This window comes from Balaenoptera acutorostrata, chromosome 9 (genome assembly GCF_949987535.1).
Source record: "Balaenoptera acutorostrata chromosome 9, mBalAcu1.1, whole genome shotgun sequence".
NCBI classification, from domain to species: Eukaryota; Metazoa; Chordata; class Mammalia; order Artiodactyla; family Balaenopteridae; genus Balaenoptera; species Balaenoptera acutorostrata.
Window position 1 is genome coordinate 31,235,330 of NC_080072.1, and position 14,184 is coordinate 31,249,513.

The following is a 14,184-nucleotide window of genomic DNA, read 5'->3' on the forward strand; positions in this document are numbered from 1 at the left end:
TAAAATGAATATAACTGATTTAGGTAATAATAGTAGCTTCTAGAATAAGAGATCATAGTTCTGAAGTCAGTATGCTAATTACTATCAGCATAAAGTTATAAACAGACATTTAATGAAAATTTACTATGATAAAAATTTCTTTTCCTTTTGTAAATGTGATTAATTTTCAGAAAGACTAGTTTTTTTCTTTTTGGATATTATATCACCTAACATTTTTGTGATCTTTTTATAGATTTTAAAGATTTTCATACCTAAGACCTTATACAATCCTGTTAGCAACACTATAAATAAGGCAAGTATGAGGGATAATTTTATATGTCAACTTGGCTGAGCCATGGTGCCCAGATATTTGGTCATATATTACTCTGGATGTTTCTGTGAAGGTATTTTTTAGATAAGAATTAACATTTAAATTGCTGGACTGAGTAAAGCAGATTACCCTCCAAATAATGGGTGGGTCTCATCTAATCACTAGAAAGCCTTAATAGAACAAACACTGACCTCCCTGGAACAAGGAGGAATTCTGCCAGCCAAGTGCCTTTGGACTCAACCTGGAAATCTTACCTGGGTCTCTGGCCTACCAGCCTACTGTGCAGATTCTGAATTTACCAACCCTCTATAATCACGTGAGTTACTTCTTTAAAATCAATCAATCTCTCTTTTTCTCTCTCTCTCTCTTTATACACACATACACCATACACCCCCCACCACACACACACACACACACACACACACACACACACACACATATCCTGTTGGTCCTATATCTCTGGAGAACTCTCAGTAAGACAGAAAGGTAGCTGAAAACTAAGCCTAAGAAAACAGGGGACAGGAATTCAGATTTTTATCTTTGTCTCCAGTCATTCCTAAAAAGATACGAAAATTCTCAAGAAGCTATACTAGAATTCAGTTTTCATACCCTAACCACATAGCCGGAATAATGTTATTTTCCTTTTAAAACTGTTATTTGACAAAACTAATCAACTCTGGAAAACAGTTTAGCAGATTCTCAAAAAGTTAGGCATAAAGTTATCATATGACCCAGCAATTCCACTCCTAGGTACATGCCCAAGAGAACTGAATACATGTCCACACAAAAACTTGTACATGAATGTTCATAGCAGCATTACTCAGAGTAGTCCAAATGTGGAAACATACATCTCATCAATTGATGAATGGATTAAAAAAAAAGCCGTATCCATACAATGGAATGATTCAGGAATAAAAAGAAATGAAGTACCGAAAAACGCTAAAATGTGGATAAATATTGAAAACATGCTAAGTAAAAGAAGGCAGGCGGAAAAGACCACATATTGTATGAATTCATTGATATGAAATGTCCAGATTAGACAAATCCATATAGACAAAAAATAGATTAGTGGTTGTCAGGGGCAAGAAGGGGGTCAATGGGGAGTTAATGCTAATGGGTATGGGGTTTCCTACTGAGGTGATAAAAATGTTCTTGCATTAGACAGCGGTGATAATTGCATAAGCTCGTGAATATACTAAAAAACACTGAATTGTACACCTTAAAATTGTGAATATTAAGTGAATTATATCTCAATTAAAAAGTGTTAGAAAATATAAAACTAACCAACTTACCTGCCCTTTTTGTGGTGCCAAACAACGAACAACTTCATCCACCATCACTGGAATATGTAATTTAGTCATCGCTTCAGAATCTCTGTCTTGTAACTCCTGAGCTCCAGTTTGATCTGTTTGCTCCTGGACTTCATATTCATTATATCTTTCTGCTGTAGCATGTATTTTTTTTGGCCAGACACCCAAATTAAATATGCCAGATTCCAACCAGCACGAAAGAAATTTTTTATAGATTCTACAAAAATATGGGTATTGAAGCATTCTGTAGATCAACAAATCTAGAAAAAAATTTAAAATATCATGATTGTTGGCTTTTTTCAAAAGAATGTTATAATACTTGGGGGAAAGCAAATTAGTATGAAATATTTAACACAGGAAAAATATGTAAAATTCACCATCTCAGACAAGTGAAGGTGACTACCCTCCTTATGCAAAGCAAGAAACCCAAGAGAACCCCAGAAACTATCTAAAAATACAATTTTTAATGTGGCCTGATAAGCTCTGAGACCATTAATGTTTTAATCATCAGAGATGTGAATATTGATTAATCAGTCATCATTTTTCTGAAAAGGATTAAAAACATTATTCTGTTTTAGGTTCACATGGTCTTTTATTTCAAGCTCTTCTAACTGTTTTTCTCATAATGCTAAATCTTCATTTTCAATTTAACTTTGTTTGAAAAATTGTCCCTGAAAAAAAACTATGCATGTACAACCAAAAAGAAAAGGAGGTTATCAGTTTGTGAAAATCCTACAGATTTGTCATGGATATGCTCTGATGAAATCACCTCACCATGGCTTATATCAGTGAAATACATATCATTTTAAACTATAACTTTATAAACACTCCACTGAACACACTTTGGCACTTCATATCATTTTAATTATCTGCTCCCTGCCCCATGCCCCAAAAAAAGCAAGTAAATAACTGATATATTCCTTCGCTTTCTCTTACTTGCTCCATTTTATTCTGTAATCTGTAATTCTTTAAAATGGAGAGGAAAAAAGTAATTTATGAAATATATTAAGAGAATACCCTTTGAAAACATTATGTTCTTTACCCATTTGGATGCAAGCAACATTTTTTATATTATTAAAGTAAATAACAATTTAACACTACTCTTTTTCCTTCCTCATGGATTATGAGTTATTTAAAAGTAAGAACCACACCTTTATATCCACGAAATCAGATGCACACTAGGCGCTCAATACGTGTTTTCTGGAAAAAATTAAAATATAAAAGAATGGATGGATAAATTCCAGATTCTATAGAATTAACCTTGCTTTAGAAAATTTTACCTGTCTCACTGACCCTACCAAAAACCACATTCTCAAAATATTTAAGAAACATATATCTTGATTAAATATGCCTTCCCTTCCTTTTGCATTAGAAAATGAAGAATAATGTTGAAAAGTCAATCACATGTAATGACTGGAAAATAAATAAAAATACATATTTGATATTATATAAATATAATATCAGTAAGATGTAACCTTGAGGATACCAAAGACATAATTCACAGAATTATGTTGTAAATGTGACAGAAAAAATATGGCAAAAAAAAAATTTTAATGTGAGTTTTAAGTAAGATTTTGGATGTTCAGCAGTAACAAATTAGCCAAATTATGAATTATGACTTATGTTTTCCAGAAAGTTTACAAAAGTAAGCCAAACTATGCTCTAACTTAGCATTTCTAACATATTTCAAAATAAAAGCTAACATTTATTGAGCACTTACTAAGTACCACTTACTATTCTAAGCACACTACATGTACTAACTCATTCAATCCTTACCCCAACTCTTAAAGGTAGGTACTATTATTATTTCCATGTTGCAGATGAGGAAAACAGAGAAGTAATTTGCTGAAAAGTCACATAGCTGGAGAGCCATAAAGCTAGAACTATAACATCAGCATTCTATCCCCAGAACTTTTTCTCTTAACCTATATGCTACAAACACAGCCCACTGGCTCTATTTAATACACTCATGTAATTGAATGGTACTTTGATTACACTATGACTAGGTATTTGTAGTATTCCATGAATTAGATTTTTTTTAAGGAGCCAATATTTTATTGCTTGGTCCTACTCCACTTGGAAATACAGTATACTGTGGGGCACCCAACAGAGGACACAGGAACGATGTACAGCCCTAAATAGTGGAATATGGAGTATTTAAACAATACAACCAATAACTTACTCGATTCTTTTGCTTATCCAATATATGTAAACAGTCTATACTGTATGTTCAGATTTTGATTTTTTTAAAAAAACAAGCAAACAAACAAATAAAAAGCCCATCAACTCCAACATCAGAATCAGAACCACACAGGAAAAAGCAAATAGGGTAGAAAAAAATGCTTCTTTCAACAGCGCTTAATTTTCTTTTGCATTCAATTTCTTTGTATTTATTCAAATATATTCAAGGTACAAAGCCTGTAGATATTAGTATACACTAATTGGCTACTAATGTGGGTAAACATGGAGAAAAGGCCTCAATAATTAACCTTCCTTTTTGGTTGTGTCTCTGAATACCTCCCTAAAAATGGAAGGGGGCAAGTTCTAAAGGGAGTTCCTTCCCTCTCTTCTGCAGCCCCATATCCCACCAGATAACCCAGAGCACTTCCACAGTCCGCTAAGAACTAGCTCCCCTAAACGATTTAAGATAGTTTAACTTCCGTCTGTTCACAGAAAAGAAGCAGGATATCAGGAAACCTAAACTCTACAGCCAACTCTGTGGTTTCCTAGGCAAGCCATTTAACTTTTCTCTGCCAGCAAAATTCAATTTAAACTGCTGAGACCACGGAATTAGCCAGGTTACTCTTTTAAATGTGGGAACACAAAGGTGAGCAATACCTCTGAAAACTACTTGCTCACCGGAGCTACCAATTACCATCATTGCAGTCAGCTCCCCCTGCAGAGAAAACCCTTCGGAAACTTAATTCCTAAGGCCAAAAATTCGACCTGGAGGCTGGCACCCGAACACAGAGAAAGTGAAAGAGGTCCTAAAGAAAAAGTTAGAATCCATTCTTTTGCGTAAGAATTACACTCTGACAAGGGAAACTGTTTAGAAACTTCTGAACTCAGGATTAATGAGTGTTGAGGAGAGGAGGCGGGAGAGCAGAGGCGCGAGTTTCCTCTGTGCTGGGTGAATCCGGCAACCCATGGAAGTTCCCCCAAAGGTGACGGGGGGGGGGGGGTGCTCCAAAATAGCTCCCGGGACCCGGCTACCTTCTCCTCACCTGAGGCACGAAGATTTCTCAGTTGGCCTCTAACTCGGGCCTGCGACGACCACAACGGTGACAGAGAACCTGAATTTGCCGCCCGCACAAGTCCCAGCCCTGGGGGAAACTTGCGAGAACGGACAGATTGGGCCCACGTCCGCCCCAGCAACAGAGGACCGTCTGCCTTTGGTTCCGCTGCTTCCAGGCCCCAGCTGCCAAAGGGTCCCAGGAGCTCGGGGTTCCAAATGGTGTGTCTTGGGGAGGTGCGGGATATAAGTCCCTAGCATTGCCAGGTTGAAATTCACTTTTACTTTTTTTTTTTTAACGTCTGATGATACCTCAAATCTCACTTTCCATTTTATCCTTCTCTCCACTCTTTTCAGTTTACTCTGAACCTATGTTAAATTTCTATGTTTTAAATAACATGGCAGTTAGTATACTCTAATTTCTAACAACAGGTGGGAATTTCTGTCTCCTTAGCACTACGTGTTTGGAAAGTTGTGGTTCTTTTCCCTACATTTCGTTACAAAATACGCCAGTTTCTTGTCCTTTCTGTTGTACGCCTTAATGTCTTGCCAAACTAAAGAGAAGCCAGCTGGCATAGTAAATCTACAATTCCTTAAAAATATGGACTTCAAAATCTGAACACTGTTAAATGGCAAGTGTAAGGCAGAATTTAAAGTTAAATGTAAAATAAGCATTTAGATTAGGTGTGGAAACAACTGTGAGACTGGTCAGCCTTATACAATGTGGGTATCAAAAACGACGAAATTTAAACACTTCTACTTACTTATTCACCAATGATCAGTGCACCTTTACAAGAAATTGGTAATATATGCCTATTTTCAGACTACATTAAGATAGCATCTTAATATCACTTAATCTAGAAAGTATTTCAGAAACAAATGACTCCATTCTGAATTCGCTGGGTTGTACCCTTCAACAGAAATATTTTCCTTTAGAGATTTTCTGAAAACTTCAGTTTTCTCTTCAGTAAAATGAATAGTATCTACATCTCATGGACTGTTTCGAAAATTAAGTGACCAGATAACATATATAAAATTAATAAATGTCCAGGACATCAAAGGTAAAGTACTATAGAGTGAGTGCATATTTGAAATAAAATTAAAAGGCTTCTCAATTTTATTACCAAACCAAGCACCATACAAATCACTATCTCATTAGTAAAGATATATGTAATACAGCCAGCAATTAGTAGCTTTATTGATGCTCTATCCAGTGTTCAGAAAGAATCTTATAATATGCATCATATACAATACATAGTGCTTCTGATTTTCAATAGGAAATAAATGTCTATAATATGAGCGTTTCCCCTACATTGTTTCACTTATAATACTCTGCATTTGGTGTTGTGCCATCCTGTATATATGGTGATGTTGAATCACTAGAGCATAAGCTCTGAGAGCGCAGGGATTTTGACTCAATTGTGTGCTATTATGTCCTTAAAATCTACAATCAATAACTGCTGAATGAATGGATACAACAATAGTAACATAAAGAACAACAATAAAATTCAGATCATATTATTAAAAATATCCTGATAAATAAAAGATGAATTCTCCTAGCGAACACATTTCCCATTTTTTTCCAGGTATTTTTTTCTTTTTAAAGTGTACATTCTAAAATACTACCTACAACCCAGGCTTAAAAGCCCATTGCATCCAATAATGAACTAAGCCAATAAATTTAAATAAATTTATTTTGTAATGCCATCATTAGAAAGAAATGTAAAAAACAGCCATACAACAAATAATTTCAGAGTCAGCACTAAGGGAGTAGGCCTGGGGTTCCTGAGAAATGAAGCCTGGGGCCTCAAACCAAAGTCCTGAACTTTCAATTAACTGAGGCGAATTGACCCCAGTTCGGTCCAACTGAAAGTGGTTGGAACGAACAAGTCCATATACCTTCCAGATCATGGGACCTGTGCCTTGGAGGCCTCACTACTCAATAGAGAAAAGGAGAAAACAAATACCCAGAACCCATTAATCCACACCCAACAGGCTCCGCCTCTCCCCCTAGCAGAGGGCACCGCCAACCCCTGCCCGCACCCGTCTCACTCACACCCAGAACCCTGGGACCGGAGCCCGCGCCCACGGTCTGAAGGCTGCCTGAAGATCCCAGGTGGCAGCTCCGGCCTAGCCCCGCCCACCTCGGCCAACGCCTCCGGAAACTGCCGTGCGAGTTGCCACGGTGACACGGAGCAAGGTAGCTTCCACAGCAAGGGGCCGCTGAGACGCCGGGCGCCAAACTGCAGCGCGCCACGGCCACGTCCGGCGTGATGACGTCACGAAGACGGCAGCCAATGAAACGAGGCGCTGAGAAAGCAGGCTTGGGTTTGAATCTCGTGGCTGAGTTTGAATCGCTGAGGGGCGGACATTGAAGTGAAGCGTCTCCGTAACCTCTCCGGGGCCTGAGGTGAGTGAAAGGCAAGAGAAGAAAACTCTGGTCTCGGGGACGTTTCTTCGGATGACCCGTCTTGCAGGGAGCGGAGGGGTCCCGCCGCCTCAGGGATAGAGGACCAAGTGGGCTTGTTGACAAATACGGAAGCGTTAGGTGGGGCGGTGGGGGTGGGGGTGGGGGTGGGCCTGGTTAGGGTCCCAGTGGAGAAAGTGAAAGGAAGAAGGAAATCGAGAACCCACTAGATTGTGGCTCTGCCTCATCGGGAGACCTCGACTGCTCAGCAGGAAGGTCAGGGATCTCCTGCCTGAAATTCTCAGGAAGTCGGAAGTTTTAAAGGGCATCTTGGCCCCTTTCCCAGACTTTGGCAGAACACTTTAACTGTCCGGCACCTTACAGTGTAAAGTTCCTTTCGGACTCCAAATTCAGAGTGTTTTGTTTCAGACACAGATGTAAATGTAACTCTGGGCTTAACTATCAAGAGGAGCCTTGGTTCACCAGCTTATAACCTTTTTGTCCAGCGAGGTTCTGCGTTAACCTGACAAAGGTCACTTGGGAACCTTCCCAGACCCGCCAGCACTGACTAACGGGATTGCTGGGGATCAGATGAGCTATGGAAGAGATACTGGTTGACAAAGTGCTCTGCAAATGAAAGGGACTTAAAGCACTGAGAATCAGTTCTACCGTCTGTTCGTAGTTTCTGCGAGATTCGCCTTGAGGAGTGCTCATTAGGCACTCAGTTTCAGAGAAGTCAAGGCTGACTGCTGTTTACGCTATGAGATTATTTGACCAGAATTGAATAATTGTGCTGTATAACGTATAGTTTAGGTTACTAACTATTATCGGGTAGAATGTGTTAGGCATTCTACAGGTTTTAGTTGATAGTGTTATTCTACCACGGTCAGCGCCCCTCGCCTTGGATTTTGGGAGGTATTTTTGAACTTTGTTGCGGGAGAATGTAAGATCCAAAGGCTAGATACTGCTTGTTATTAAGCTTCTACTATTTTATAAGAATTGTATATTTCGGTACACAAAGATTATCTGCCTTTAACGGTAGTAATTGTCTCCTCTTCTGTTACTAAATAAGTATTTACAAGTACACAAAATTTTCATTTTAAAAATGTATCTTATCCCACTATAAATATACCTTGAATCAATTAAGGTACACAATAAAATGATTTTTATGCTGTGAACTCTGAAAACTAGGAGGAAAAAATAGCCCAGATGTCAGTGCTGCCCTTCCCTCCATTTGAGATTTTCGTTCTTCCTTGATGCTTACAAGTTAATGGAAGCAGTGGCTCTAACACTCAAGTTATTTCCAATAAGAGGTTTAAGTTGCATAGAGACTATACATGATAGAGTGGAGGATAGTTCCTGGTCCTAACAAATGTTTATTGAATCTGAATCTAATTCAGATTTGAATTTGTATTTAAGAAATCATTTATAACGGTGTTACTCCACACATTCAAGAAAATTTATACGACCTTTCTGTTCCATTGTTTGAAAGCCTTCTGTTTTGATTCCAATAGACCAGAGTTGTTAAGAACAAGGACTTTGGATCTGGACCTGGATTGACATTCTGGCTTCTCACTTACTCTCTCTTGTCATCTTGGAAAAATTCCTTAGCCTAAAGCTAAGTCTCTGTTTTTGTAAAATGGAGACAATAATAGAGTCTACTTTATCTTTTTAAGGATTGAATGAGATGATGAATGTCAAATGTTTACCATGGCATATAGAGTGTGGCCAAATGATCATCGTTGTTCATTATTACTAGTTATCACCGTATCTACCTAATCCAAGAGTTCTCAATTAATAGCATATTTTCTGAGAATAGATAACTGTGTGTGTTATCCAGCAAGCACAGAGAAATCATGAATTTTCAGTTTTATTTCAACATTCATTCAGGAGCCCCAGTACTAGGCCCTGAGAGGTTTCTGTCAAAAGTAGGCAAATAGTTTTAACTTCTATCAGAAAATTTCTGGGGGTTATATATTTACATCATGGAGAGTGATGATTAAATACTTGAGCTTTAGATTCAGTCAGTCTGAGTTCAAATTCTACGTCTTATGCTTCCAATAGTGTGACTTCAGCCAGTTAACTTAATCTGTCTATACTACAGTTTCTCTCTATATAAAATAGGTATGATAATAATACCTATATCATAGGATTGTTACAGGGATTAAATGAGAAGTATGTAAATTGCTTAGCACATTTGTATTTGTAGAATAAGAGCTCAGGAGAAAGTATTCCATAATTGTTACTAAATGAAAGTTTGTGTTTAAGGTAAATTTTAATCTTGTTTTGTTTTGCTTTTTTTTGAAATAAAAATACCTAGACTTGTTTAAAATCCAAATAATACAAAAGGATATAAAGTAGAAAGTAAGCCTGCCTGTCACCCAGACCCTCATATTTTCCCATCATCAAGCAACTGGTATTATCAATTTCTTCTGTTCTCTTCCTCAGAGAGCCCATGCTTGTACAAATATGTATATATCTTTTGAAAATACAAATGTTTGAACGCCAGGTCCACTATTCTGCACTTGTTTTTTGCACACATATCTTGAAACTCTGCATTTTTTCATTCAGTTATTCAACAAGTATGTAATAAATCATAAATATCTGACAAGCCCTCTTCTAGGTTCTGGAGTGCAGATGAAGTTCATACTCTCATAGTGCTTACATTTTAGAAGGTAAATAAGCAATAACTATGTAACCAAATAATATATATTTTCCAAGTAGTCTAGATACTAGGAAGAAAAATAAAGCAGATAAGGGATTAGAGAGGCAAGGGCACGGTGATACAGTTTTGAATGGAATCTATAGGGAAAGCCTCTGTGAAGTGACATATGAATAGAGACCTGAATGATGAACTGAGATATTAAGATTTGCGAATATCTGAAGGCAGAGCCTTCCAGGCAAAGAGAAGAGAAGGTGCAGAGGCCATGAGGCCAGAACGAGACTGAGGTATTGAAGGAACACTGAGGACAGTGTAACTGAAACAATAATTGAGAGGTGGGATAACATTTGGAGACAGGGATGGAGAGGTAGAACCCACAAAACCCACAGATGTAGAACCCACAGAACATGGTAAGGAGTTTACATTTTATTCTTATGCTGGGAAGTCATTGGAGCAGGAGAACAAGATGAGGTCCATAACATGATCTGATTGCTTTTGAAGAAGGTATCAGTACATACAATCAATGAATTAAGTAAAATTTATTATACTTTCATGTAATCTTTGACTTAATTGGCTTAAACTTTATCTAGGGAGAACAGTAACTAGATATAAGATAAGAACTTGCCTGTTCCACTTGGTTCATAGTCACTTGCAACTATTGAAGAGAATTAGTTTTAACACCTCTTCATTAAACATAACAGAAGAATGAGCTTTTCTGTGTAAGTCAGTCTCCCAGAAAATTGAATGTCACCCTTGTTAAGTGATAGTGTTTTAACCATCTTCAATGATTAACATAAAACATGGTCTTGCTTTCCTAATTTTGTGAAGAAATTGGGCACATTATTTAACTATTTTTGATGCCTCGGGGTCCTCATTGGAATTTCTTGTTATTGCCAACCATTGTACTCTACTGTGATATGTTGGTTCTCTTGGAGAAGTATATTACATGTTTACCTCTACTCTAAATGGATTTATTGCTTTCTTGAATTCCATGTCTACTTTTTATAACTTACTAATTAATTTATTCATTAATCAAATGTTTGAGAACTTACTATATACCAGGCACACTACAAGAGATAAGGAGGGATATAAAGGTAGAAGCGTACAGTCCTATTAGCTGTTATGTTTTGTCACTTTCTAGTACACTTTTCTAATCATATGCAATAATCACAAAACTTAGAGCTAGAAAAGGACTTTAGATATCATATAGTCCAACCCTGTCATTTTATAGATTACCACTAAAGCCCCTTCATTACTCTCTTTCATACTGTACTTTCTCTAGACTAGACAAATACCTTTCTGTTATAATGAAAATGGCATTAGAAGTGTTTACCCTTAATGTTTTAGTCCCACCAATGAAATCCTACCAGCTTGCTTTTTTGATTCTATCAACAAATACCACTTAAGAGTAGATATGACAAAATTGATCATAGTCTGTGATACTATCTTCTGAATGATCATCTGAAAAGAATTTTTGAATCAACACAGTATTGCACAGGTAACGATATTTAGGCTTTTCTTTTGCCACTTCTTAGTAAAAATGGTTAAGGATATGCTTTCTGTGTGCCTTATTCAGAATCAACTGGATGTCCATCTCTTTTACTTGGCCATGTTAGAAAAGAAAGCAGTCATCATGTTTTAATGTAGGAACAACCTTGTTAATCCCTGAAGACATCAGTATATTTGAACATAATTGAGCAAATTTTTACATTCAGTAATTCCCACTTAACTTAAAATCAAATCTGAGCTCTATAATCTGGCATTCAAATCTTCTAGATCCGGCCCCACCTTTATCCAGTTTAATCTTTTTAATACATCCCTCTCCTTTCCCTTTTCTCTCCAGCTGCAGTCAGGACTGAACAAAGCTAAACTGAGCATCTCTTTAGATGCTGCAGATAGAATTACAATCATCTAAAACTAAACTGTTAAACAAAATGAGATTTAAGCAAATTCACCATGCAGCCAGTTATGTCCTCTGTACAAGCTGTTTCCTACCACAGGCTTTTGGACTTGCTGCCTGCAATACTCTTACCCCAGAGTGCCGCTTACTTGCTCAGTCCCTCACTTCAGTGTCTGTAAAAAGTTACCCCACTAGACAAGCTTTTCACAACTGCCCCATCTAAAATAGGAGCCCACACATACACTTCTGACCCTATCTATCCCAAGACCCAGAAAAATGCCTAGCACATAAAAGGCACTCAATAATATTTATTAAATGCACAACTAGTTTTCTTTCCTGAAATTTTTTTTTTTAACCTGGTTAATAACTATCCATCCTTCAGCTCTCAGTTCCAGTCATTCCTCTAGGAAGCTTTCTAAGAATATCAATCTCCTATTATAGTCTTAGGTAGCAAAGTTAACCTTTACCTGATAGCAGTTGCCACAGTTACACCTTTGCATATTTGTGTCATTTTATCAACGTCTGTTTCCTCACTAAGCTGTATGTAATAGTAACAATAATAGCAGTAATAGCAAACAGTTGTAATGCGTACTCTGTGCCAGGCATTGTTCTAAGTGCTAATCCTCACAAGAACTCTGTGAGGTAGGTATTATTATTAATCCCACTTTACAGATGAGGAAACTAAAGGACAAGGGGGTTAAGTAACTTGCCCACTGTCACAGCCAGTAAAGTAGTAGAACTGGGATTTTAACAGTTAACTTTTTGAATTAATGATTAATTAATTAACAAGAGATACCTTCCAAGCTAAGATCTGTTTTTTGTTTGTTTGTTTTGGGTTTGGGTTTTTTAAATTTATTTATTTATTTATTTATTTATTTGGCTGAGTCGGGTGTTAGTTGTGGCACGCGGGATCTTAATTGTGGTGCGCAGGCTTTTCGTTGCAGCACGTGGGCTTCTCTCTAGTTGTGGCACACGGGCTCCAGAGTGTGTCGCCTCTGTAGTTGCGGCACGCAGCCCCTCCAGTTGTGGTGCACGGGCTCAGTAGTTGTGGCACACAGGCTTAGTTGCCCCATGACATGTAGGATCTTAGTTCCCCAGCCAGGGATCAAACCTGCATCCCCTGCATTGGAAGGCGGATTCTACCACTGGATCACCAGGGAAGTCCCCTAAGATCTGTTTTGAAATAATCACCTGATGTTTTATATATGTTTTTTTAACCATTTCATTTGTGTATATTTTATCTATCATTGAAAAAAAGTGTATCCGTTAAAATCAAGCATTTGTTGAACATTTCTAAAAGCTTTTAGAAGTGTGCATAGAGGTTAGTTTTTGGTAATACAAAGAATGTGAGACTCTACTAGCCTTTAATAGACAGGGATCAGAAATGCTAAACATCCTCTAATACCTGGGACAGTTCCAAATAAGGAAGAATTGTCTTACCCAAAGTGCCAGTGATAAGCTCATTGGGAAACACGAAAAAGATGGACCAGTATCTTTGGGAAGAAGAGGCAGGAAGGGGGGCAGATAAGGAAGAGAACTGACATTTATTGAATGCCTTCATACACTTAATACTTGTTATCTCTTTCAACCTTCACAACAGCTATTAGGTATTATTCCTTTTATACAAATGAGAAACCTGAGACTCAGTGAGGCTAAGTAACTTGTCCAAGGTCACAGAAGTGGGGTATAGGTACTCTGTGGGGGTTGGCTAGACAGAAGCTCAAGGGTGAAGAAAGAGCGGAGTAGCAATTCACGTGGGACCTCACTGTTAGAATCCAAATGACCATCCTTTCCTCTTCAGTGTTCCAATTTTGGGGGAGAACAGAGTCCTAAAAAGGGGGTGCTGTGTCCAGTGTCTTTTGCTTTTAGATTGCTTTGGCCTTATTTGAATTGTTTCCAAAAGTATATGATTTTATGACATATTTTAGCTTTATCATTGTTGTTATTTCTTCCACTTTAGGAAACAAACAAAATATCTTCTTTTAACTCTTTCCCCCTCCACCCACACCATTTCTTTGCTTACTTTTGCAGTAGTACTTCCTATATTTGCTATCTGAGTCTTCTATTCAGGCCTTTGTCCTACCATTCCATTCCCCCAAAATTGCTCTTGTTTGTCTCCATGTTGCCAAATCCCCTGATTACGTCTTAGTAAGTACTTAACCTATTAGCAGTATTTAGCACAATTGATCATTCTCTCCTCCTTGATTTAAAAGTTCCCCCTAAATCTTAATGCCACGTTAAGCTTTAAAAACTTTGAAAAGCTTCAGATGGCATTAAGACTCTGAGGACAGCGTTTACTTTCGTAACAGCTTTCAGCTGCCTTGACATTTCCACCTGGATGTTGATTAAAATTCTCAAATTCA

At 37.6% G+C, this 14,184-nt stretch overlaps 2 protein-coding genes across 9 annotated transcripts in view; one reads left to right on the forward strand and one right to left on the reverse strand.

Annotated features, from left to right (window-relative positions):
- The window catches only part of METTL15 (methyltransferase 15, mitochondrial 12S rRNA N4-cytidine), a 361,764-nt gene extending 354,658 nt beyond the window's left edge, over nt 1-7,106 (reverse strand). For 5 of the 8 annotated variants that reach the window (XM_057552985.1, XM_057552986.1, XM_057552987.1 and 2 more), the window contains exons 1-3: nt 4,845-4,969; nt 2,772-2,820; nt 1,603-1,880 (exon numbers count right to left, since the gene is read on the reverse strand). In XM_057552985.1, the coding sequence (XP_057408968.1) occupies nt 1,603-1,863 (261 nt within the window). In that variant the 5' untranslated portion in view covers nt 1,864-1,880; nt 2,772-2,820; nt 4,845-4,969. Of the gene's footprint in view, nt 1-1,602; nt 1,881-2,771; nt 2,821-4,844; nt 4,970-6,996 lie in introns of those variants that run through there. The other 3 variants (XM_007180998.2, XM_057552983.1, XM_007180996.3) reach the window with 3 other exon arrangements.
- The window catches only part of KIF18A (kinesin family member 18A), a 78,153-nt gene continuing 70,907 nt past the window's right edge, over nt 6,939-14,184 (forward strand). The window contains exon 1 of the mRNA XM_007180995.2: nt 6,939-7,262. The gene's annotated coding sequence lies outside the window, so the exon portion shown is untranslated. The remainder of the gene's footprint in view (nt 7,263-14,184) is intronic.